General features: G+C 40.3%; 1 protein-coding gene across 3 annotated transcripts; it reads left to right on the forward strand.

Annotated features, from left to right (window-relative positions):
* Positions 1 to 25,198, forward strand: nt5c2b (5'-nucleotidase, cytosolic IIb). 3 transcript variants are annotated; one of them, XM_034120693.1, is made up of 19 exons: positions 1 to 204; positions 3,678 to 3,797; positions 8,267 to 8,340; positions 13,740 to 13,857; positions 14,470 to 14,565; positions 15,097 to 15,188; positions 15,377 to 15,434; positions 16,017 to 16,110; positions 17,099 to 17,152; positions 17,243 to 17,326; positions 17,434 to 17,475; positions 17,606 to 17,713; positions 18,550 to 18,616; positions 18,879 to 19,049; positions 19,332 to 19,418; positions 19,946 to 19,997; positions 20,256 to 20,316; positions 20,897 to 21,073; positions 22,069 to 25,198. In XM_034120693.1, the coding sequence occupies exons 2-19, from the start codon at positions 3,697 to 3,699 to the stop codon at positions 22,357 to 22,359; spliced, it is 1,827 nt and encodes a 608-aa protein (XP_033976584.1). In that variant the 5' UTR covers positions 1 to 204; positions 3,678 to 3,696; the 3' UTR covers positions 22,360 to 25,198. The 3 variants fall into 3 exon arrangements, with proteins under 3 accessions (XP_033976584.1, XP_033976585.1, XP_033976586.1); XM_034120694.1 differs by having other exon boundaries at positions 19,332 to 19,412; XM_034120695.1 differs by lacking the exon at positions 19,332 to 19,418.
* Positions 25,199 to 25,699: the final 501 nt, after the last annotated feature.

Genomic DNA, 25,699 nt, shown 5'->3' on the forward strand with positions numbered 1-25,699 from the left:
CCTCACAACAACAGCTGGTAGCACAGAGGAAGAGAGTGAGAGCTAAGCAGAGAGCAGGAACAGCACTCATCTGCTGCCTGGCGTTTTACAGTGAAGACACTTAGGAAAACACAGCGGCTATTTTCCTCCGACTTTTACACAGCTCAAGGCGCATGCTCAGACAGACAAAGTGACGGTGCAGTTGTTTTATTCAGGAACTCGGAGGTGAGTACAGTAATGCCAGTCACGACTTAACGCAGTGAAATCTGTCCCCGACACTTTGTGGCTTTTGTTTTTGCATCAAAGCCAGCTAGCGCGTTAGCTTTGCCCGAATCACTTTTATCCGTCCTTCTAATGTCAGCTATGAGATACAGAGCCGGACAGAGACTGTTTGAGCGGACTGTTAGCTAGCTTCACAGTTAGGCAAATAACTGGACGTTGTCTTGTACCGTCGTTAACCCCTGCGAACAAGGGCTTTCTTTGCTGTTAGCTTGAAAATATACTTTTACAGTAAGTTAGCTTAAGCTAATCTCTCACGCTTCACCCACCGTTGGTTTAATAATATCCCTTTTAAATGTAAACAGCTATGTAAACGATCTTCCTACACGTAAACCACATCCTATGTTGAGTGACAGCTAACGTTACGTGTACCATTGTTTGAGATGAGCGTCGACCCTCTTTCTCAAGTCTGACCTGCGGCAACAAAGCCTGTAACAAGTTATGGTATGCCCTTTCTCCAGAGGATGTTTGCAGGGTAGAACTGAAGGTGTTCCTATTGTTGGGATGTGAATCTCTCCAAGCCACTGCTCCCTTTAGCTTCAGAGCCCAGTGGACCCAGTTCAGACAATGGGCCAAGGTGTCATAAAGGCATTAGCTGAAATAATAGAAATGCATTACCACGATTAGAAACATCTTTGAAACTGTCTAGTTATGTTATTTTCAGACCCTGTATGAAATTAGATTCCAGATTGTAAAAGACAGACATGTCAACGCTTTTGTTTACCCTCATGTAAAGTCAACATTTATTGCGTTGTTAGTACTCTAACGCAGTGTTTGTTGACACTTGCGTCAGCGTGCTAGTTTAATTTGCATCTTGTTGGCACCAAAAACAAGAAAGCTGATCTGCCTTTGCTTCCTGCAGCACAGCCTCTCCAGTGACAGGAGAATTATAGGGAGAAAACAAACTTACAACTCTGGCCTTTAGGACGAGACTAGGCTTACATAGCATTCACGAGACATTGATTCCACACATGATCCTCTCTGTCCTTTCCACTTTGATCCTTTTTGTGCGTAATCTGATGATTCATTATCAGAGAAAGACTTGATTGTGTTATTTCCGTAAAATACTGTACTATTATGACCTGGCCGTGTTAAATTGTTTCATTAGCTTTTGATGCAGTCTTTTTGCTCATGGCTTTGTTCTTTGACTCTGCCTTGTGATATAGTTATGGTTTGATAAACAGACTAGGTTGAATCTTCATGGTTTGATCTGTCTCATAAATGAACCCAGTGGCCTCACTGGCCTGACACAGTATGCCCCCCCCCCCCCCCACACCCATCCTCTGCTCCCCCCCCCCCCCCCCCCCCCCCCCCCCATCCTCTGCTCCCCCACCATGACCTCTATTTGCAGTTGAACACACCATGACAAAGTCCGCATTAAATGATGATGATGATGAATAACAGTGCAATGATGGATAACTACAATTATCAACAGAATGTAAGGGGGTTACAGGTTGATGTTATGTCAGAGCGGTTTTTAATAGTTATCTGCTGAAATGAGCATGCTAACTGACTAGCCTGGGCCTGTCCCATCATGTAATTTAGTTTGGTTATAGGAATTAAATCATAATGGCTGAAACAAGAAAACGCAACATCACAGCTGGTTTATCCCAGGGGGCTTCAAACTTTCTGTTGCTGCCTTTGCAGGTTAAACCAGCACTTCTCCAGCTGTGAAACGGGGATGTTTTGATAGGAACCTTTTTTTCTACCATATTGCATCCATTAAAAAAAAACCTGCTTACTAAGCTCTTGGCTGCTAAGATGCGTTGTGTAGGTGGTTGAAGCTTTAGGGCTGCCATGCACTCCACCTAAAGAAGATTTATATTATATTCTGATCGTCTGCTATAGCATTCTGGATCAAATATTGCCTCTGTCAAAGGATAGTAAGGAAGCCCTCAAACCACCTCTTATACCTTAGACGATAATATTGGCTACACCATGATTGCCACCAATGTTCCTCTGTTTTAAGCCGTCAACCAACTCCTTATTGTTCTTGACCCAACAAGTCTGGATTCCCGTAACTGCATATTGGAACATTTAAAAAGAACAACACAAGGTACCATCGGACCTGTCGCATTCGCTTCACAAACATTAAATCGCTAATAGGCATAAAAAAGAAGAACTTCTAGTCAAAGTTATCAGCTGACTGAAGATTGCTAAACTTTTGTTAGAGCAAAAATGAAGACCGAGATGCAGAAACTGTGATAAAGAAGCTCCAGTAGCAGGTAATGACAATGCATCCTAATGAACGGTTGAATGAAAGTCTGAATGAAAACATATGGACAAAACAGCTGGTGGGACTGCTATTGCACAGGAGTTCAAATACCATGTTGCATGTTTTGAAAAGACCTGCATAACATCAAGAGACGGCAGCAGTGTGTGGCAAGAACCAGTCTACAAGGCACAACTGGGATGTTTCTGTCAGCAAACTCAGCCAGAATCTACCAAACATGGTCAATGTGGACTTGAACGCCTTCGAAATATTGTGGTCAAAATGTATGACAAGTCAAGTGAACGGATGGTGTTGATGATGGAGGGCTGGACATGTTTTCTCGAAGCGATCTCTCCTACTCTTGCAGCTATTCCTGCATGTAATACTGTGCTGACAACCAAGCAGAATGCATATGGGTCAATCAATACTCTCAACCAGAAGCACAAAGTCCTGCAGACTGGGGATGCATCAGGAAAGGTCATCTGCGGGAGATCTATTGCAGACCGAGAGTTGGTCCAAGATGAAGTGTGGATGCATATGTGAATGCCGTGGAAGGTGCAAATGCTACAGCTTTGGTTTTGCCTGCACAGCGTTGTGTACGTGCAGACTGGAAGACTAGGTTCTGATTCAAACCAGAGCATAGTTTGATTATACATGTACATTAACTATGAGAGGACAGACTAATGTTCAGGTTATTTAAGTTACAGATGTGTTCAATGATAAAACATTTACATAGATGCTCAAGTGGTCAGTTTACACATGACTGCATTTTACATATTGTATTTTGTATGCTGGAGAAGTGGTTTGAACAGTAGTCACCATATGGCTTTGTTCAGTTCTTCGTTTGCAGATACATTTACCATTTTAGTGCAACATTTCGAATAACATTTGGTTGAAAAAACGCTGTGTTCATGCATATTTTTTCACAGTGCATGAATCTTTTTTCTATATCTAAAAACTTGTCATTTGACAGCACAATTAGGTGCACGGACAAAGAGATTAGATGAAAACAAACAGGGCTTATTTTCAGTCAGATTTGGGTGCTTCTTTTACGATTGACAATATGTTCTCTACTTAAATGTGAAGAACATTATAGTTTAGCTTGCTTGTTACTCAACAATCGTCTAATGTGATGGCATTAGATTGTGTTTGTGTCTAACTGAATATTTTCTAATTGAACCCCTCCATTTGTGTTTCTTTCTCCCAGACACTGAACGGTTTTAAAGATGACCACTTCATGGAGCGACAGACTGCAGAACTTTGCAGACTTGCCTGCAAACATGGACCGCGTGACAATGAAAAAATACAGAAGAGAGTCCTACCACAGGTGAGGAACACATGTGGAGGTACAAGGTGCATTTCTGACTAACTGAAACTACATCCAGATGGGAGTGTTTCAGGCCATAAAATACACAGCCACACTTTGAGGTCAGTCCACTCCAGTTGGTTGTATTTGAAATGTGTCAAGTAGATGCATCAGCAGCATATTTGATCATATTTATCATGAAACTAAAGATTGAAAGTCATCTCCATGTAGAAATATACATCCAAAAAACATTGGGTCTATTTCCATCCTCTTACATTTCCACTTAGAACTGACTCAAAATATGTTACATTATTTAATTTTAACCAGACTGTTTTTAAAGCAAGGCCTTTGATAATCATTGAACTCAACTGAAACGTTGACTTTAATTAAATGTCAACAAAATACACATAATTGTATTAGGTAAATTGAAAGCAATACTTTTGAGTTCAACTTCATATAATTGCTTTCATCCAACCTAACTAAATGATGTGTAAATTGTTGACATAATACTTTTAATTAAAGTCAACATTTTAGTTTATTCAGTGTAGTATGTCTCTTAATGCTGCGCCGCTGCTGAATGTATGCGCGCCGATGCTACGGGGCGCCAGCCAGGTACCTTTATCTATTTAATATAGTTGTAAAAAATAAAGTAAGAAATCATTCCAATGTGTACTATAGGACAGTTTAAAAGGGGAGTGATTAGTATCACTCCCCTTTTAAACTGGGGAGTGATACAGCATAAACCTGTTATTTAGTCACGCGGAACCCTTTATTTCTAGAACAGGTTTGGTCTATTAGATTTTGGGTGTGGTTTTCACACTATTGCCCCACGCATGGCAAAATGTCACTGGTCTGTTGAGGTCCTGGAAGTGAGTGAGTGCATGTATCAGCTTGGCTTAGGGGCTAAACGATACTTTCCACATTTGCTGAATATGGAATTAAGTTGTTTGTTCTTTTGTTAACTTGCACAATAAAGAGTCTCATTATAGTTATACCTGCTCACTGGAAACGCCCTCCAGTCATTCTGAAAGCCTCATGTTAGGAAGCATTCATCCCTGTGAGAGCTATAAAACATGTTATGCTGGTCAATGTTTAACTCAGCCTGAGATATGCGTGTCCACTTCTGCTCTTTCACACTGTTATACAACAGAACGCTGACAGGGTTTATGAAACTGTCACTCATCTGTTAGCTCTGCATGTGCCCAGTTCCCCCCCCCCCCCACCCGCTCCAGACACACTCCTGCAAACAACCACACGTGCAAAGATAAAAACAAAAGGTACAAAGGTGGAGTTGAGCTCAATAGAAACAATCTAAAGTGAGTAGTTCAGTTCAGTTCAGTTTAATTAAAGGGACGTTTTTGTTTATCTCAAGAAGGGACAAAGAGCATTCCTTTTTAAAGTAAGTGCTCAGCTGAAACAATGCAGCGAGTTGTGGGTATCACATAGCACAGGGCTGACGACTCTGCTCGGAAAAGATAAACTTTCTATCTCAGGGAGTAGAACCACTGTCTGCAGGAGATTAGAGAGCAGTGGAAAAAATCTGACCGATTGTCACACAGCTGAGCTCACATGGAGTAGAAGTGGTTAAAGGATTCTGTCCTAGATGTGGTGCGGCCCATGAGGGATATTTGAGGCAATCGTGTTGTCAGTCGGACCAAAGTCCAGGCCGACTCCGTTAATCAAGGTGCCCCCACCCATCCCATCCCCCACCCATTGTCAATATGGGCGAGCTTTAGACCATGATCTCACTTAGGTTATGATTTATGGCTCTCATTTACTACACCTCCCACATATATTAAGCAAGAGGTCATACATGAAATGACAACTGCTCAACAAAATAGTAAAGAATTCGATTTGAATCCCTCTCCTGAAAAGGCGTAGGCTCGTTCAACGCTGAGAAATTCTGACAGGAGTAATATATTGGTTTTTATTCAGGCATATCTGTGCTTTAGACAGACGATGTCGGTAATGGAGGGACGGTAAGGCCATATTAATTTGTATAAGCAACTGTATAGCCAGATAAACAACCAGAAATGGTATTCAAATGCCGCTGAATGGATAACATAGAAATATGTTAATATTTAAGTTTGGCTATTTAAAAAAAAAAAAAAAAAAAGTTTCCCAAAATAAATTCAGATTAAAAAAAAAAAAAAAAAAAAGTAATTGTTCTGGGTTAATAATTGTTCTAAACTTATTTTCTTGAATCAAATGAAACTGAACAACATTTTCTTTCTCTGCTAGCAATTTAATTGATTTGAGCAAATTTGAATTTGACTAACATTTGAGATGCAATTTGACCAATCAAAATTGAGCATCTTAAACATTTCTTTTTATATTTAACTCTTTTTTTTATTTGAATTTCCAAGTATAAACAGTTAAGATGTAATGAATGTCTTAAACAACATTTACTATTATTTACATTTAACAATCAGGCAGTGAGGTGCATAAAATACATCCATGTTTTATAAAAGATACAATTAGAAAAAACCTAATGCTCCCGTGAGAGAAGTTAAGGGGGGCTTGCTTATTTCTACCTGACTTGTGATTGTTCTGGATGTCTTTGAGGGCGCACAAACACCACGCTGCGCAGCAACAACAACAACAACCCTGACTGACGGCTCACAACAACAGAGAATGACGCAGAATGGCCACAATCATTTTTGCAACAAGTCAGAAAAATGTGTGAATGGCAAGAAAGCAAAGAGAGAGAGAGAGAGAGAGAGAGAGAGAGAGAGAGAGAGAGGAGGGTGGGGGGGCTTTGTTTGTGAGCCAGAGCTACAGTGTGTAGCCCGAGCAGTTTAGAACAACGGAGGGTCAAAGTGAGCTTTAATTTTGCTCAGAATGCATCGCCACTCGTCTGCTGGACTTACGTCTAAATGGGAACTTGTTCACTATGGATCTGCCGCCAGGTATTTCACAACAGATTTACAGATTGGTGATGATGAGAAGCTCATTGTCACAGATTTACAACAAGATAAGATGCCTTGCTGATAGATTTGCTAGAGAGATCTAACCTTGTTTTTGTTTGAGTGTTTGATTACCCTTTGGCCGATTTTCAGCCTATTTGTAGCTTGACTAAATATTGACTTGTGTGGAAAGATCTAGGAAGCTACATGTTGACTTCAGACACAGATGCTGAGGATAAGATATGAAGGTCTGTGCCAGCAGTTTAACTAGCAGCATGTGTCCTTTGGTTGGTAGCCCTGTCACCGTGTCAACACTGTCTGTCAGTGTGAGCTCCGCGGTCTCCTGATTGATTTATGACTCATCACAGGAGAGCTGATCCCTGTCAGATGTGCTCAGTGTGGTTTCAACACACCCTGGTTTTCTGAACTTCCTGTGGTTTTAGCAGCCGCTGGACTCAAGACATGGGGTTTAGCATTACTCAACCATTTTGAGTCTTTGTTACCCAAGTTTATCCTTATGCTGTGCAATAATGTGTCACATGATAGTAGTTTCTGATCCCTGATTAGTTGAACATATTCCTTTTGAATATGTTGATCAAAGTGTCATCAATTGCTATGTACAGTTGTGTCTTTTGGTGCCTCCCTGGACTTTATTTTATTATATTTTAACAACTGATGATCTTTGCTTAAGTATCTGTACTTTTGCTTTTGATTAGCTAGGTTTGCTTTTCACCAACCTAGAAATACAACCCAAATGTAACACTTAGTAAACTGCCTCCTGGTACCTCATGAAGTTTTCACGCTTTAACAGTAAGACTAAACTTGAATGGCGTTCCCTACTTTAATAGTTTTGGTTGATTTTAGAATTCTTGCAATGCAGAGAAGGTTGTTAGGTGACTGATCATTTAACCTGAGGACAAAGTGGAACCTCCGCGAAGGTCAATGGTGTTCTGATTTCTGGGATAGGAAGTTGTTTTTACAAGCGCTATAAAGAAGATGTGTTGTCTTTATTGCTCACAGTGTTAAAACAACCCGTTAATTGTTTAAGCTGAGTTGTTGGTCCTACTTAAGAGGGCGTTGGGTACAACATTGTTTGATTATTCCGACGTCACATCAAAGAAGCAGAAATACCCTACGGCACTGTTAATACAAGTGAAGCATGAGCTTAATGCCCCGTGATTCGGATCACTTACTAAATGTTATGGATGCTTCCTTGGCCCTATTTCACGTCAACAAAGTTTCATGAAAATAGGGCAAGTCGTTTGTCTTCTTTAATCAGATAAAAAAGAATGTCAACATTTATACCCAAAGTTCTGAATGCAAATGGCCAAGGGCTTGATCTTTTGCAAATGTCATTGTACGTGTAATTGGCTTATTGAGTTGCAGCAGTATTTTTAGACAGTTTCACATTGCCAGCTTTTCTTCATACTGAATAGACCGATTATTTAGGCCCACAAATTGGTTATAGTGAGTCCATCCAGTTAGAGACACAACTTCTTTTGGGTCTGCCAGATTGCTCATGCTAATCTTATTGTTGAAAATTGCATTCAAACTAAAACATGTACCTCTACTTGTGTCCCACAGAGTGTTTGTCAACAGAAGCTTGGCAATGGAGAAGATTAAATGCTTTGGCTTTGACATGGATTACACTTTAGCAGGTAAGTTTGATGCACATTTTATATATTTTGTATCTTTTAAGGAAAATAAGGATTTAAGTCGATGGGTTTTCTAACTTTTTTTTAAATTTCACAATTGAACTTTGGCGAAATGTTTTACAGAAATGTGACGTTTATTCTAAAACTATGTGGCATAAATTATTATTGTTGATTGGAACACAGTTGATAAATGTCTTGGTTGATAAAGTAATCTATAGTTCCAACACTGCGCTTTACTTTTTGGTACTTTTAAATGTTCGGTAGCAGTCAAAGTTGGCCAGAGGATTGCATAACAGATCTTCAGTCTCCTGGGTGAATTTAGATTTTTAAAGAATTTGGAATCCATAACAAAACAAATCTCCAAATATTGGATATGAACATATTTTGCATGGAAGTTAAATTCTCACTATCCTATCTTTTCAACTCTATATCTGGCCACCCTACCATCCCCCCAGGACTGCAGCTATTCCACAAAATATTATTTAGGTCAACGCCGGTGACACTTAGATAACAAAATGTTAAGCCGAGCTCCCTGATACACAGAGTATAGAGATGTTCTTTTTCCTACTGACCTCTAACCTGGTTGAAAATACCCTGATTTTAAAGCCACTCTGCGCTGTGACTCAGCTGCAGTTTTTGGTCTCGCTGTTTCTATAAATACATCCTCCCTGACTTTGAAAAAGCGGGTCACGTTTGTTTGTTGAGTTCTCCAGTGATGGCTCCCATGAGAACGGGGATCACTCGTAGTCCCTCTCCGGCTCCGCGGTCCGATCCCCGCTCCGGCCGCCGGAGATATTACAGACGCTCAGCTGTTGACATGAGGCTCTTTATGGGTGCTCATAACCGAGTGTTAATGTTTACTGAAAGCACGGCTATCATGTATCTTTCTGAATGCTGTTCAGGTTTAGGTTCACAGAGGTACTCCATCATCAGGGAGCTGGTGGTGTCACAGCCTGGCTGCAGTTAAACCACAGCCCCCCTGGTATTTGTTTATCAGGGGGTTGTTAACGGCATTTCAAATGTGCAAAATGCTCGAAATGTGGGCTTGTTTATACAAAGTATTTCTGTGAGGAAAAATCTAAAACACAACTTTTTCCGGAATTCAGTTAGAAAGTAGGAAATATCAAGCTGAAAAGTAAATAAATGTTTTGACAAAGTTGACAAATTTGTCTGCTATATATTGAGGAATTTTGCCTTGAAAAATCAAGGTATGAAAAAAATGGTACGCCCTTTCTGATTGGCCAACAGGAGTCCATTGATGTTGTATACCAATTGCTATATAACAACTTATGTGAATGATACTAATCAGATATTCCACCATAGAGAAGTTTATCCTTAATGACTAGCGCAGCAACCAGTTGTTGACTAATCAATAAGTTGGTTGACAAATATATTATATTGACAATTATATTATAAGATCATAATAATCACGAGTAATTGTAATTGTAATAATACTGTCATTTTAAATGCAAAAAATGTAGATTTTAAAATGTGGAGATTTTCTGCTTTTCTCTGTTTAATAACATATTAGAAAATAATATTGTTGGTTTTTGGAGTGACAAAACAAGACATTTAAACATTTCTCTGGGCTTTTAGAAATGTTTTACAAATGTTCTGAAACTTCGGAGACTGTTTTATCTGGAAAACAATCGGCAGATTAATAATCAATACTAAAAAATAGTCATTGGTTTCAGCCCTTTAAGTGGACACTCCTTATTCAGTCATGTTTCATACCTTTTCACCTTTTATGTGGTTTTAAAACTAAACAATCAAGTATATTTTGAGCAATAGTTGCATTTACCACCTTATCAAGATCAAGCTGATTGAACATGTCACAGCCCAAGTTGCTTTTAGTTTCTCTTCATGTTCTGATTAAACATTGATCTTAATTCATCCATAAAAACATATAAAGCTCAAAGGTTGCAGATGGATTTACAACTACTACAATGCGTGCATAACACGTCACATTTTGTAGTATTTCATAAGACTGCAACCAACATCAGACAACATTGCCTCATCTGTTCTTTGTGCCCCAAAGGAAGCACTTGCCTGCAGAATGTTACCCAACCACTCTGTAAAGCCAAGTTTTCACAGAGAGAAACACATCTTTTTGTCCTAGTTTTCAAACACACTTTTGGCTGCCCTGTAGATCCCAGAGGCTGCGCTTCTATTTTCTTCCCGATATCTTTCATGGTGTCATAAATCTGTGACAAAGGCCTACATTTGCGTGTCAGCAGCCGCAGATAAAATAAGACCGATGCTGCATTAGATTCTAATATAGATAGCTATGTGGCATGGTTCAGATTAAGTCACACTTTCATGGGATTGTGTTTGAGGGCTCTATTAGGAAAAGGGTGCGGGTTGTTTACCTTGTGTGTGTGTGAGGGGGGAGTACATTACATTCAGGCCTGAGGTGACCTGGCCTGTAGACTCTGGAGAGAAACTCACACCTCAGCAATCGGAGCAGCGGGAGTATAATTAACTGGCAACGATCTCATCAGACTGGACGTAAAAGAGGTGTGTGTGTGTGTGTGTGTGTGTGAAATGTGAGAAGGGGCGCAGCAGTGGAGCAAATACCTCAATAAAACAGAAATGTGAAAAAGTCAAAGACCTGGCAAACGACAGTAACAGGACTTCCGCTCCTTTTCTGTTGTATTATCTCAGATGCCTCTTTTCATAAAGGATGCATCCTTTCATGACAGCCCTCAGTCATTGAAACAGGTCTGTCAATGACTCCACTGCTCAAGCCTTTAAACATTTCAGATAGTGAGGGGCAGGGGTGTTGTGTGTCAGTGTTGAGTTTGTTTGTGTGGTGGGGGGGGTCGTTCAGATGTCAAATGGGTTCAGTGTCATTAACGTCACAGAAACAGGGAAAGAGATTTTATGGTCAGGGTTTTTACATTTTTGTTTGCACAGATCTGGTTATTATGTCCGATAAGATATTTCTGTGAGAGGGGCTCAGAGGGAAAAAAGGTGTTGTGTATTTCTTTGGACAAATCAGATTTAAACATTTGATGTTTTGGTTTCAGCTTTCCTTTAGTGTGTTTTATAGGTTTTTATGCATGAAACGCCTCCATTGGACTCCTTTGTTTACTTCTGTAACATAATGACATCACTATGTAACAGTCGCGCTACGGTTGGCTATCGCTCTAACACAGTGTATGGATAAGGGGCAGGACATCTCTAAACAGTTGACCAATCACAACAGAGCCGGCCAGCTAACCAATCGGAGTAGAGTGGGCTCTGGTTTCAGACAGAGGGTGAAAAGAGGTGCTGCAGCACAGGCAGTATGAGAAAAATAAAGAGCTTTTTGAACATTAAAGCATGGAGACATGTCACAGGAGAGGCACAAAATACAAATATGAACCTGAAAATGAGCCTTTTATATCCTCTGATTTGAAACCAGGTTTTTCATTCGGTTCAATTCAGTTGTGAAATTGATGGCGTGTAACAACCCTTATCTGTTATTATGTAATAAAACAACTTCCTGGTCCTAAATGACAAGCGTGACTCACTTTGACATTACCTAGAGATGAGATTTTATTGCCTGTTATGCGAGTGGGAGGACCGCCCCCCAGTGTCCCAAGGTCAACACGTGGAAAGAGCCCCAGAGAGAAAGAGAGAGTGATGATAGCAAAGGTGACGGAGGGGAACGACTCTTAAAATAGGTTTCTTTGTAGAGCTCAAAGAAGATTATGACAAGCGATGGACAAGAAGCAGGAGTAGTACGGGCAGTTTAGTGGCTGTATGCTGCTGCTCCGGGCACCCGGCCCAAAGCCTCAGTTCTGCTGGGAGACCACAGCAGGGTTGTGGAGGGAGAAAGGGGTAGAGGTTACGTGATTGTAATGCAGAAACAGGCTCATGCTTTCAGAGCTGCATCAACAAAAGCTTTGCTCTACACAAGATTTTCCTGTAACCCCGTGCATACATTAAGCTTCTGTGTGTAACTCAGCACGGAGTAGGACACAGATGTTTGTCCAATGCTGCCCCCCCCCCCCAACCCTTAACTGTCCTCTATCCAAGCATCATCAGCCAACATTTCTCCCCCCCCTCCAAGGGCCTTCCGCAAGCCCCACTGGGACTGTGAAAAGCAGGCAACAACACAAGCACATTCTCCCATCGTATTTATAACATCTGACATATTCTCTTCCCAGTGTCACATAGCATTTAAATCCTCTGCAGGGTTATTCTGAGCACAGCATCAATCTGAGTTTTGTTTATTTTCAGAGCCCCCCCCCTCCCTCCTCTCGGTTTTGGTAAATATGTTGCGGTGACATGGTTGGAAGGGCTCATCAGTGACTTTTCATTTTCACGCCTGATCCTGTTTCTTTCTGTGGATTTGTGTGCAAAACACAGAGGGCCTTGTTGATAGCGAGGAAAGACAAGGGCAAGTGTGTGTGTGAAGGGGTGTGGGGGGGGTTTCACTGGAGAGTGAGAACATGTCAAAATACTGAGACAGCACAACGGACTCTCAAGGGGATGAGAGAAGTCTTGTGTGCATGTTGAGTGACACTGTGAGCTCCACTGAGTGTGTGTTGCCTCTAATGAAACCTTGTTAGTTGTGTAATGGCAGGTCATGTTCCTTTAACTGTATACATAATATAGTGTTTGTGTACATTCTACATGTATGTCACATGTTCCACAGGCTTGAGCTGTACCACTTCAACAGCTGTAAATGGGTGACTGTTGTAGAGCAGGACAACTTTACTGTCACCTTTTGAAGAAATCTGTAGTTAACCAAGTTTCCATACACACTTTTTTTTTAAATACGCTTTTTTTAACTGCTTTGTGATTTTCTGACCAACATATACAACAATTTAAAGTTTTAATTTCAAAATGACTTTAATTACTGATTGAAATGTTGTTTATCTTTTATATTAATCATTTGATCAGATTCTTTCTTGTTCTTAATATGTCAGAAAATAGGTAAAAATGGCCATCACAAGTTCAAATAGTTTGTTTTGTCAGATCAACAATCAAAAGACCTAAAAAATAATAACATTATATTAACTTAAATCAGAGAAAAAGCTGAAGAAAAACTTCATTTTTGTAAAGCTGAAATCACGGGACTTTTTGAATTTTTTCTTCATAAATGTCAAATATGATATTTGTTATATATTCCTTGTCTGACGAACGACTAATTGATTAATTGACTCTGTTGTTATTCAGTTCAAAGTGACCAACAAAGTCTAACAATAAAGCAGCGATCAGAGTAATCGGTTCAATAAGCCAGAAATAAAACAACCTATGAACATACTGTATATGTAGAATTGAATCTTTTTTTTTTAAATGTCAACAACTAAAACCTTTTATATAGCAGATTAGACCCCAAATTGTACTGTAGCATCACATGCATTGTTACCTTTGATTGTGTTAAATGTGTGTGTCTGTTTAATTTCCAGTGTACAAGTCACCAGAGTATGAGTCCCTGGGTTTCGAGCTGACGGTGGAGCGGCTGGTCTCAATCGGTTACCCCCAGGAGCTGCTCAGCTTCGTCTACGACCCGACCTTCCCCACCAGGTCAGTAAACGAGACACCCATATGTAAATTAGTTTTGTCATTGTGTGTGTAAGGTCTAGATGTGTTTCATTATGGAAATACACACTGGAAATGTCTCGATATACAAATCTATTTTTCGGTCTCTTTTGGTTACTTATTGTACTATACAACTACATAGTTTACAATAGAGAGGTGAAGTCCCTCCCCTTCCGGTGGGACTCATTGGACCTTATTTCGGAAAAAGTTTGTATTGAAGTCAATGGAGAGAGAAAGATTATCTTTCGATCCCGTTTGAATTGTGCCACGAATTACACATATGTGTTATTTTTTTGACTTGTAAAATTATCTTTTAAATTGACAAACATCATATGTGTAATTCGTGGCACAATTCAAACGGGATCGAAAGATAATCTTTCTCTCTCCATTGACTTCAATGCATAACTTTTCCGAAATAAGGTCCCATGGAGGTCCACCGGAAAGGGAGGGACTTCGCCACTCTATACAACTATGCAGTTTTTTTTTAGCTCTGTATTACACTGAGAGTTTTATATGTCAATAATGTTCAACATTGTGATACACGGTGTGAATGCTGCACTGTAGACTAATGAAGCATCTGTTCCCTCCGACTCTCAGGGGTCTTGTGTATGATACCATGTATGGAAACCTGTTGAAGGTTGATGCCTACGGTAACATCCTGGTCTGTTGCCATGGATTCAACTTCCTCCGAGGGTAAGTGTGTCCCACACCCCCCCCCCCCCCATCATCTGAAAAGGATCATAAATCATAATCCAGTTTGATAACTTTGCAGGTTTGTTCAAAGTGTTGAAAGTTTGGAAAATGCTTAAAATAACAGTTTGTTTTCAAGCTTGGTATTATACTTTGATTTCAATTAAACTCCTTTAGAAATGCTTGATTATAATCACATGTCTACAAATATGTTATTGAATTATAAGCTGTTAGTTGGTTGTCTTCTGGGAATTTAGTTAGCTCAAAATTAAATAATCGTGATCAAGAAATGAAATGAACAGCTGTTAGAATAAGCAGTTACATGAATTGCTTTAGGGAAAGGAACAGTTTAGGCTACAAGAGGTTGGAAAATGACCTCGAAAATGCTTAAAAAGTCTTTGAGTTTAACTCTTAAAATGCTTTACCAACCTTGATTTAGCTTTTTTCTGACATTGTCAGCTCTAAATATATGTGAGCTAAAAAAAAAAAAAAGGGCCAACAAAGATTTACTCTTGTCTTTTTCTCCTTTCCCAGCCCCGAGATCCGCGAACGGTACCCAAACAAGTTCATCCAGAGGGATGACACAGAGCGCTTTTATATCCTTAACACACTCTTCAACCTGCCAGGTAAGGCCTCTGAGCTCAGAGAAACATCACGGGACTGTTGCAGAGAATATAAACCTGCAAGACTTTTAATCTGATTAAAAGCTGAACATGATGTTATGGGAGATTCAAACCGAACATTTCCCCTGTCAGATGATCGAGCTGCTTCCTCACTAAAGACCCCCCTTCCCTCCTTTCTTTCTCCTTCACAGAGACCTACCTCTTTGCTTGTCTTGGGGATTTTTTCTCCAACTGTGATAGATACACAAGGTAAGGAATTTTTTGTAACACTATCTGTCATGCAACAAGTGTCGGGTGACACAAAGACAGTTGCTCACCAAACCTGGGTCAGCATGGGAGGGTGCAGGTGTCTCAACCGCTAATCTAAGCTAATTGTTTTAAATGGAAATCAAATGGGAGTACAGCCATCTTTGTTTCTCTGTAACAATGATTTATATTAATCTCTCTTCTACTAATGGTAGAAAAGCATGGATTATTATCAGAGTGAGATAGGAATGAACGATGTTCTCACTAACTATTTAAAGAGAATGAAATCCTGATATAGCTACGAGATAATCTTTTCAAATGTTACTCGGAGGAGATCTAATTTCCTGTAAATCTGTTGAGAGTGTAATCTGGAATGGTTGCATGTCCTTTGTCCTCTGAAACCTGGTTGTTGGTCTTTTAGGGGGAGAATGCTTTCCTGTTTGGCTGGGGACCCCTCCAACAAGGGAAGGCTATCCCATTTAAAAGCAAACAAAAAAACAAAATGTCATGTTTTTGAAAACCTTCTGTAAAAATGTGGCCTGTCCGACGGCTGTGCTCGTGTGTGTCTGTGCTCCTCTCCCCCAGCTGTGAAAGTGGCTTCAAAAATGGCGACCTCTTCATGTCCTACCAGAGCATGTTCCAGGACGTCCGCGACGCCGTCGACTGGGTCCACTTCAAGGTCAGACCCCTTTGAAAGTCCTTTTCTCAGTCTGTCAGTTAGTAAATACTGAGTTATCTACACTCTCTTTACAGCCACCAGTCACAAATGACAAAAAAAGTCATTTTAAAGAGGCCCTTCAAAATTATGCTCTTTTTCAGATTCATATTTGTGTGTTGTGCCTCTACTCTGACACGTCTCCATGCTTTAATGTTCAAAAAGCTCTGTATTCTTCTCATACTGCCTATGCTGCAGCACCTCTTTTCACCCTCTATCTGAAGCCAGAGCCCAGTCTGCTCTGATTGGTTAGCTGGCCGGCTCTGTTGTGATTAGTCAACCACTAAGAGATGTCCCTCCCCTTAGCCTATCACGTAAAATGAGTTACATTTTGAAAACGCTCATCTCCAGTTTAAGTAGTTTGTTATCTACCCCCTGTTCAAAGCCACCAGACTCATTCACAAAAACAGTCATTTCACCTCACAGAACGTGGGATTCAAAAGATATTCAGACATTTCTTTGACTAAAAATTACTTTCAATTTTGATTGATGGGTTGGTTATTTGGTTAGATTCATGAATTCATTGTATTGTCTTTAAATGATACAAAATGGTGAACAATTCCCATTACAAGTTTAAGTAGTGTGTTATCTAAGCTCTCTAATGCCACCAGACAAAAACAATAATTTGACCTCGTGGAAGTTGCAACATTTTCCTCAAAATCCATAGGCCATTAACTCTCTAGTTGTGGGAAAAAGGGCCAATACATTCTATAGCATAATCACTTTCTATTTCAAATCATTTCTGTTGCAACTGCTCTCACATTGTGTGACCAGTTGCATCTTTTCACTATCTAAAAAAATAAAAAACCTTGCTTTGCTCTCTCCCTTTTTTTTAGTACTTACTGCTAAATGCCACAAGTCCTTATGTGCTCTGTGTGGGTTGCCACTGACAACTGTTACTCAACTGTTACCGTGGCATTTATTATTCTGACTCTCGTGTCTCTCGTTGCAGGGTACTCTGAAGCAGAAGACGGTGGAGAACTTGGAGAAATATGTTGTGAGAGATGTAAGTAGTACTTGTATTTACATAGGAACACATTCTTGTTATAATCTGCTGGTTTGTAAAGATGCTTAAGTCTTTTTATTTTCCCTCCAGGGGAAGCTGTCTCTTCTCCTCAGCAGAATGAATGAAGTAGCCAAGGTTTTCTTGGCTACCAACAGCGACTACAAATACACAGAGGTGAGTAACGGTGTTTTCAAGGATTATGATGAACTGTGCGCTCCAAATCTCTCTGTTAGGCTGTTGTATCTACTCTAAACACTGCTGTGTGTGTTGTGTTCTTTCAGAAAATCATGACCTACCTGTTTGACTTCCCCCACGGCCCCAAGGTAAAACATTGCCCCCCCCCCTGTTCTTCACACTTTTTAATGTGTTGAACATGCAGGTGAAGGTGGAAGACACATTTGTTGCTCTTACCTACGCGTGGCTTTACATCCTGTGTGTGCGTTGGTTTTACAGCCTGGAACCTCCCACCGGCCCTGGCAGTCCTACTTCGATCTGATCCTGGTGGACGCCAGGAAGCCTCTGTTCTTCGGAGAGGGGACGGTGCTCAGACAGGTGGACACGGTGAGCAGACACAGACCTGAGACAGTGTTTATCGATGTGGAACGCAGAGAGTTATGGACACGTTGAAGCCTCTTTTCTAGAAATACATGACCTTTCTCAGACTAAAATTATAATATGTGTCACATTGTCTCCCATTTAGTCTGACATCTGACACTGCTTCTTGAAAAAACGGTTTTAAAGAATGGATTTCAAATTTGTTGTCTTGACATATAGTTCAAAAATACAGCACCCAGACAAAAGTAGACAACATCTAGATGCTCGTGCTCTTATTCAGCTTCACTCATGGTTCAGGTCAGAGTGGGGAAAGCTGAATTGATGTCACAAAAACAGTAATTGTCTCAAACACAAGCATGAGTCATTAGGCGCTTTCACACCGGAGTACTTTTCCCAGGAATAGTTCCGATAGTTCCTGGGATTTTGCGTTCACACCAAAAAGATCTGGAACTAGAACTTTTTTTCGGGAACCTTTTCACCCCTTTTCAGTCCCTGCTGGAGAGGTGGTACTTTCCTGGGGAGGAAAAGGTTCCAATTTCTGATTGGCTGGGCGAATTGCAAACCACGCCCCGTGAAACTCCGAAAAGTTTTGTGAAGCCGCCATTTTATTTGCTCGCATTAGCATTATTAGCATTATCATTAGCATGAATGACATGGGGAACAACTACAGAGTTTCTAGTTATGCACGAAAAAAGAAAACGTGTATTGATCCATCTTCAAATGTGTTAAGGTGTAAAATGTAGTTTTAGCATGTGGCTTTATTCTGGTCCATTTGAGTGTTTCACCTCTGTGATTGTGCGAAGGCCTTTCTAACCAATCGGATGTTGTGTTCTTTATTTCAGATAACAGGGCGTTTAAAGATTGGAACCTACACTGGACCTCTGCAGCACGGCATCGTCTACTCTGGAGGTCTGATTATTGTCTACCAGTCTTCCATTTTTTGACCTTGTGTTAGTTTTGTTAGATAGGCAAGGCAAGGCAAGTTTATTTATATAGCACCTTTCAACACAAGGCAATTCAAAGTGCTTTACAAAAATGAAAGACATTAAGAGAATTAAGAAATAGTGCAGAAGAAACACATTATAAAATGGGATTTGAAAACACTCATTTAAAAGCAAAGATAGATACAGGTATCTACAGGTACAGGTATTTTAAACTCCTTCTACTCCAGGTTCCTCGGACATTGTGTGCGACCTGCTGGGGGCCAAGGGGAAGGACATCGTGTACATCGGAGACCACATCTTCGGAGACATCCTCAAGTCCAAGAAGCGCCAAGGCTGGAGGACGTTCTTGGTGATCCCCGAGCTCGCCCAGGAGCTGCACGTGTGGACCGACAAGAGCTGTGAGTCTGAAGGCAAACACGTAAACACGGGCCCTAACACACGTGTGTAGTGACATATAGAAATACTAGCTTGACCGCATATACTAGAGATGCCCCGAAATATCAGCTGCTGAGCGGATTTGGACAATGTTCAGTGTCAAATTGACATACATGCACAATCGTTTACATCATGCACATAGAGATACTATGGCCTGTAAAAAAGCCACAAGCCACATTTTTAGCAAAAATATCATATTGTAAATCATATAAAGTAACCGTAGTGACTGGCTCTTCTGCCAACAGCGGGGGGTCTCTCCCCCTCATCTTGCTGTGTGTGCAGTCAGTGGGTGTGGGGCAGGCAGAAGGACAACGCTTGCTGCAGGAGTGGGAGTTAATATAATTTAATAAACACCTTTTCATTCTTTTAAATGAATTATACCATTTCTTTTACATATTTTTAAATGTATAACATATGTCTCTTTGTGTATTTCTTGTGTCTTATGTATTATTGTGAGCACACAGATTTTTTCCAAAAATTACATAAATATTCATGTTGTAAATAATATTGTGTAGGAAGAAGAAAACCAAGTCAGAATGTCCCACTTGAAAGACATTTTATCAGACAAGAAAAGTGAGCCGGTGCACCTCTAGTAGGTATATGTGTATGTATCTGAATTTAGACTGGTTTCCCAGTACTGCAGTCCTAGTGGCATAGAAACCGTCTCAGCAGGGATGTGACCTAGAACAGCAGCCGCAATGTCAGACCTGTTAACTCAGAAAAACACTCTAAGTAAATACGCTAAATGTGATAAAGATCATGAGACCAGAAGGTACAAAGTCAAAACACTGCCTCCTGAACGCTTCATTGATACACTGATACTAGAACCCTGTTTTCACACTCTTCCTGTGTTTTTCAGCGTTATTCGAGGAACTGCAGGGCCTGGACATTTTCTTGGCAGAACTCTATAAGTAAGAACTCCGACCTTTGACCTCTTCACGTGACTTACATCAGTTTTCTGTTTGAGGGAGAACAACAGGTTCGACAGAGTAAAGTCGAAAGGGTCGACTCTATCCTGATAAGCGGGGTTCACTGATGTTATTTTTAACTTGGCACGACTTGTCGTTGCATCAACTCTGTGACAGATTACCTTTCAGCAGACATATTTATACCCCCCACCCCCCCTCCTCCTCTCATCATCTCACTGTCTTGCTCTCGTCCTTCCTCAGACATCTGGACAGCAGCAGTAATGAGAGGCCGGACATCAGCACTATTCAGAGAAGAGTCAAGGTACGGCCTTAATCACCCCTGTTTCTATGACAACAGGAGACCTTTCCACATGCCGCCCGGAAACGGCTTAGTTATCAATGCCCGCATTTACAATGTGTATGATACCGTTTATGAGCCTACTATTGGTGAATCATTAACATTGAGTCACTACGGTCTTATCAATGAACAACCACACCTATATTTCTGATAAAGATACTACACTTAATTTTTTTGACTTATTTACATTTCTTATATTATCTTTTATGTTATCCTTTTATGGCACATTCTTACTTTTTATGTTATTATAAATATTTTAACCAATTTCAACTGGCGTAAAAAACTGATTCTGATTTTAAATTTGTTTTTATTGTACCTTTTTATAAAAAGTATTTCTGAGCCAGTTGAGCCTTTATCAGAGAGATATATATGAATGGGGGGGGATCAAGGGTCTCGCCTATAGGGACCCCAGGCCCTATTCAAACCTCTGCAAATGGGACCCCAGCTCTACTAAGTGAGCTGTGCAGCCCTAATGAATCATTTGTGGGTCAAAGTTATTTTTGACGACTCACCCGCGTCTTCTCTTCTGCTTTGTCTCTTTTAGAAAGTGACCCACGACATGGACATGTGTTACGGCATGATGGGCAGTCTGTTCCGCAGCGGCTCCAGACAGACACTGTTTGCCTCCCAGGTGATGCGTTACGCCGACCTGTACGCCGCCTCCTTCATCAACCTGCTGTACTACCCCTTCAGCTACCTCTTCAGAGCCGCTCACGTGCTGGTGAGTGTCTGTGTGGAAATGAAAAAGTACTGTTATGAAGGACCTCGAATGAGAGAGAAGGAAAACACAAGTGTCAGAAAAGGGCTTTCCTTCCCCAGTCACCAAACATAAGTCTCAAGATTAAAAATGCATTTTAGGAAAATGATACACAAGTATGTTCAGATCACAATAACTGAAACAAGGGCGGGATCAACTGCAAAAGTTGTGGGTAATGGTAAACAAATAAACAAACAGTCAAAAAGACATTTACTAAATATTGCCTCTAGGATACAGCAGACACAGGATGAGACGAGTATAAAACTAAATGCTAGTTCCGCCCTACAGCTTCAGCGCTATCTCTAACTAAAAGTAGGTTATCATATCCTGTTACACAGATACCCACAAGGCTCATAAGTAGGGCACTAGGTCTCATTTAACAGGTCTTTGAACTTACCCTGTGTGTGAATCTGGCCATCAGCCCTGAGTGACACAGGCAGTAGAGGAGTGTGAATACTTTAACATCAAAAATCATATTTCATCTCAAAATAAACGTGTGAGTTTGTGGCAGTGTTACACATGTACATGTTTCAATGATTGAAGCATTTTCTATGCATGTAAATGAGTAGAAAGAACGTAGAAAAGCATCAAAATAAATCTTGGTTATTAAAAAATCCCCCTGGATCCCCCGACAGAGGTAACTCAAATGTACGTTGTTAATGCTATATCGCTCTGGAGGGCCGGTGCCTTGCTCAAGGGCACCACGGCAGGGCCCAGGAGGTGAACTGGGACCTCTCCAAGTAGCAGTCCACACTCCATATTTAGATCTATTCGGGGACTTGAACCGGCGACCCTACAGCTCACAGTCCAAGCCCCTACTGACTGAGCCACTGCCGGACTTCTTTTCTTCTTGTTTTTTGAAATAGGGAGTTATGCTTGTAATTAATCAGCAAGATCAATAAACTGTTCTGTTAAACACTCTTTTTATTCCCCTCACATTTCTACTTCCTCCTCCCCAGATGCCTCACGAGTCGACGGTGGAACACGCCCACGTGGACATCGACATGGAGTCGCCGCTGGCAACGCGCAACCGCACCCACTGCAGCGACTGCAAGGACCTGGAGTGCAAACGCAGCCAGCTGACCCGCTCCTTCAGCGAGATCAAACCCCCCAACCTGTTCCCCCAGACTCCTCAGGAGATCACTCATTGCCACGACGAGGATGATGATGAGGAGGAGGAAGAAGAAGAAGAGGAGGAGGAGGAGGAGGAGGAGGAGGAGGAGGAGGAGGAGGAGGAGGAGGAGGAATAGGCTGGACATGGAGATGAAAGGCACTTCCTGCTCCTTCCTTTTCATGTTCCCAGTAGAGTTGGGTAGTTGTCTCTCAAAGTGAGGCATCTCCAGTGTGTGTGTGTGTGTGTATATATCAATACTGTATGCACACACACACACAAACACACACACACACACACACTGGAGATTCCTGAGGAAAGTAAAAACGGACCAGTAGCAAACAGATCATATGACTGTCAGAAGACTGTATGCATGCTCGGTCCTCAAAAAGCTCACTTTTCCTAGCTTCCTTCCTATATAAAAAAGAAACACTTTATGATTTTTTTTAATGAACTTAATTATATTTCTGTTTTATTTTCCCCGTCAGACTTAAAGAACATCCCATACTGTTTTTATAATCTGACTTTAAAGGCCTGCTGGTGAATGAAGTAGATTGCGTAGATTCCTAACATATTGTTCGATAACAGAAAAAAAACACTGCTCGGCTTCAGTGTAAAAACAAAAGATGCACACTGTATTAAAACACTTTCTTTTTCTTTTTATGCAACATGGGAACAATGTTCAGTGTGCCACCTGTTTAGTTTCTTTTTGTCTCTTTCACTAGTACTTTGTTTTGAACCTTGTGTGTGTGTTTCTGTGTTTGTGTCTCACTCAGAGCGCAGCATCCTGAGTGACGGTAAGCTAAGAATGCCTCGTACTAAACTGAAGCACAAGCTGGCGTTAAACAGATGCTTTTATTTTTGGTTGAGAGAAAACACGATATTTTGTTACCAAGCAACAATAAGGACGGAGTTCTGTACATGTGTATTATGCCTGCCGCAGTGTTGCTGGAAATAGCAAGCGAGCGGTTTAATGCCACCAGCTGTTAACATGCAGTATTTCTTCTGCACAGTTAATTTGAAGATTGCCTTTTGAAAGGGTAGATGTTGCAGTCCAAGCTGATTTAGAGATGTGATCTGTCCAGTGTGTAGTGTGAAAGTGGCCTTAGTATGCAAGGAAATAAGGTGTTTTCAGGATGTATAGTATACAGATAACTTTAGATAGACTGTGACTGTCTTTCTCTTTGGTTTTGGGGCTTTGTTGGGTAACATCTGCTGTGTATCTAACAGTTTTGTATAGTATTCTCCTGTGCAGCCTCTAAACACTGTGAAGTGACTATATGCTAATTCTAGCTCTGTTAGCAGTTGAAAACTAGATGATGATCTCTGAGTTTAAGCGCTTGACTTCACATTTGCATGGCTAAAACGGCAACTCGATAGTTATCAAGATATATAAATCGTTCGGTTTCTTTATGAAGAGTTAAACTCTGAAAAAGCTCATCAGGTCGTTGTGGTAAGACTTTATTGACAGTACATTCTTTTCCATCCATCCATTTTTTTACTTGGCAAAAAAGGATTGGAAACGCCAGGAGTTTGAAGACATGACAAGACATTTTTGTATGCCTGTGTGAGGTGGATAGCACCAGCAAAGTGGGACAAGTGCAATGGAAGCAGTCTTTTTTTAATGAGTTTTTAAATATAATAACTTGTTGCATGCTCCTCTTCTGCAATGACACCACCAACGGTTTGATTCAACTCCTAATATATGCAGAACAGCCGTGTATGTAAACTAGCATGTTCAGAAATGTGCATTAGCCAACTTACTGTCATTAGATTTTGATTTATATGTTCCTAAATTCTGATTGGCTAACAGAAGTGACATCACCTGTTTTAAACAGAGCCCCGCCCACTTCAAATACTGGGAAGAGCACAGAGACCAGCAGAAACTCCGATATCTGTTGTGTGAAACAACACAAGCTGTTTTCGTCAGTCAAAAGAGAGTTCATGTAAAGACCCCAACACCAATGACAATATCTTTTTTGATCCTTTATTGTTCATTTGTGTTCTTTAAAAACGTCCAAATGCATCAGTGTTGCAGAACACCAAGAGAACTGCCTGATTCTTTTAAAACACATTTATTTTATTTTAACCATTGTATCCTGTATGTTAACGTTCCTCACCTTTTTATATTTAGTCTCTACATGCTGTATTGATACTGTAAGTGTTGGAGCGGCTTGTTGATTGAGGCAACACAAGGGAAGAAACATGCCGTCTACTTTTTGCATAATTTCTTTGGTTTGGCTTGATCTGCTGTGGAGACAGGTGCATTTGTTTAACTGCTACTCAATGGAAGAAAAGCTTGTAGGACATTCTCTTTTATTCTTTTATATTTCCTCCTTTTTCTTTACAAATGAATAATTTGTATCTTCATTTTGATTTGTTAACATAGAATAACTGGATATGCTACACCAGGCAGCTGCACTGCTAATAGGAAGTAGTCTTTTCTTTGCATATTTTGCATATGCATGTGAAAGTAACAAACATATCTGCTCTGCTGAGGCGGTGGTTATGGTAGCGTCTTGTTGGAATTCTATGTGGACCGTTATAGGAAAGCTATTTTTTTCATTTGTCATTGTAGTTTACACGGAGAGAAAAAACGACAAACCTGTAAATTAAAAGAAGAAAAACGTACATGAGGGGACTGTAACAGATGTGACTTGTTATCAATACCATGGGGTTCTTTTTATTTTTATAAGCTAGTGTTTTTAAATGGCCCTGGTTTACAGAACTGTAAATAGACCTTTCCATTTTCTTTTTCTTACCTTTTTACCTGACTTAATCCTGGCAAATATGCCCTAATGCATCAACATTAACAGGTGCCACTCACCTTTCATTTTCTAAACTATCTTTTGTTTTTATGCATATCACTTCATGTTTTCCCGAACAGTGTTTTGTTTGTTTGTTTCCAGAAATTATCCTACAGACTGTACATTGAGGTAAATTACATAAAAATGTAGAATAAAGATAGTTTTTCATAATTTTCTTGTTTGTTTTTTTTACTACTGTGATATTATTTACCTCAGGTTCACCTTGTGTCAGGTTGTTTTTACACAAAGGGGCCCTATTATGTTTACTTTCAGGTTCATATTTGTATTTAGTGCCTCTACTGTGACATGTCTCCATGCTTTAATGTTCAATTACATGTCATGCACAAAAACCTTAACAACACACTAAAGGGAAACTCCCAAAAAGCATAATAGGGCCTCTTTAATTGCTGATAGCTTTGTTAATAACAATTAAATAAAAAAGTGGAATGTATTCAAGTACACAAAACCTCTTATGGGTGGCCAAGCCTTTTTTGATTGTGGGCCATACATACAAAAAATTGCAGTCACGGGCGAACAAAAGTAACTGCATAGTTTTCAACCAGTTCTTGATCATTGTTTCTAGACCATAACACCTAAATATTCAGATGTAACTATCAAACAGGCATGGTCAAATGGGTTTGTGCCAATCGGAAGACTTCACAAAATGTAGTT

The sequence above is a fragment of the Trematomus bernacchii genome, unplaced genomic scaffold (genome assembly GCF_902827165.1).
Source record: "Trematomus bernacchii unplaced genomic scaffold, fTreBer1.1, whole genome shotgun sequence".
NCBI classification, from domain to species: Eukaryota; Metazoa; Chordata; class Actinopteri; order Perciformes; family Nototheniidae; genus Trematomus; species Trematomus bernacchii.